Source organism: Morone saxatilis, unplaced genomic scaffold (assembly GCF_004916995.1).
Source record: "Morone saxatilis isolate NCDOM2014 unplaced genomic scaffold, NCSU_SB_2.0 Contig5, whole genome shotgun sequence".
Taxonomy (NCBI): domain Eukaryota; kingdom Metazoa; phylum Chordata; class Actinopteri; family Moronidae; genus Morone; species Morone saxatilis.
This window is the reverse complement of record NW_023340095.1, coordinates 9,201,858-9,202,423: the sequence shown is the minus strand read 5'-3', so window position 1 is coordinate 9,202,423 and position 566 is coordinate 9,201,858. Positions and strand designations below refer to the sequence as shown.

Here is a 566-nt window from a genome sequence, read left to right as displayed (position 1 = left end):
TTTTAGAATAATGACTTTCTGAAATTTAAATTTACACAACAGACAGCTGCCCCACCTCACCTGTAACAGAAAACTCAAAAATCTCCCTGGTGACCTCTGAAAACATGTTCTCTAGTTGTTGGATGAAGCGGAACCTTTCAGGAGGAGAGCTGAAGACTTTGCAGATCTGCTGCACCAACTTCACCGCCCAGGACATGTGGTACCCGTCCTTCTCACACACCTAAAGGTGAAACCAAACAAAACAGAAAAATGCCCCTTCACATTACAAAAATGTTGTAGCTTTACTTAATAAAAGGTCAGTTCCAAGGTCCTGGTATGGAGACTGATTTTCCTGATTTTTCCTTTCAAAATGAACGAGGCCAACTAGTCAAGAAATGTTTAATTCAAAAACAAGGAAATAAAGTATGTGATAAAACAGATGGGAGAAACAAACTGTTAACAGAAAAATACTCTATGATATCAACCAGCTTACTTTTCAGTTTCTGAAGGCTATATGACCCTATGAGGAGCTAACAGAATAATCCATCGAAATCAGCACCATGGACAGCACCAGTGGCTCTTAAAGC

At 39.6% G+C, this 566-nt stretch overlaps 1 protein-coding gene across 1 annotated transcript in view; it reads right to left on the bottom strand.

The window, feature by feature from the left end:
* Window positions 1-31: 31 nt before the first annotated feature.
* LOC118339339 (F-box only protein 47-like) overlaps window positions 32-566 on the bottom strand; it is a 5,990-nt gene continuing 5,455 nt past the window's right edge. Inside the window, exon 9 of the mRNA XM_035676925.1 lies at window positions 32-220. Coding sequence (XP_035532818.1) covers window positions 32-220 — 189 coding nt within the window. The remainder of the gene's footprint in view (window positions 221-566) is intronic.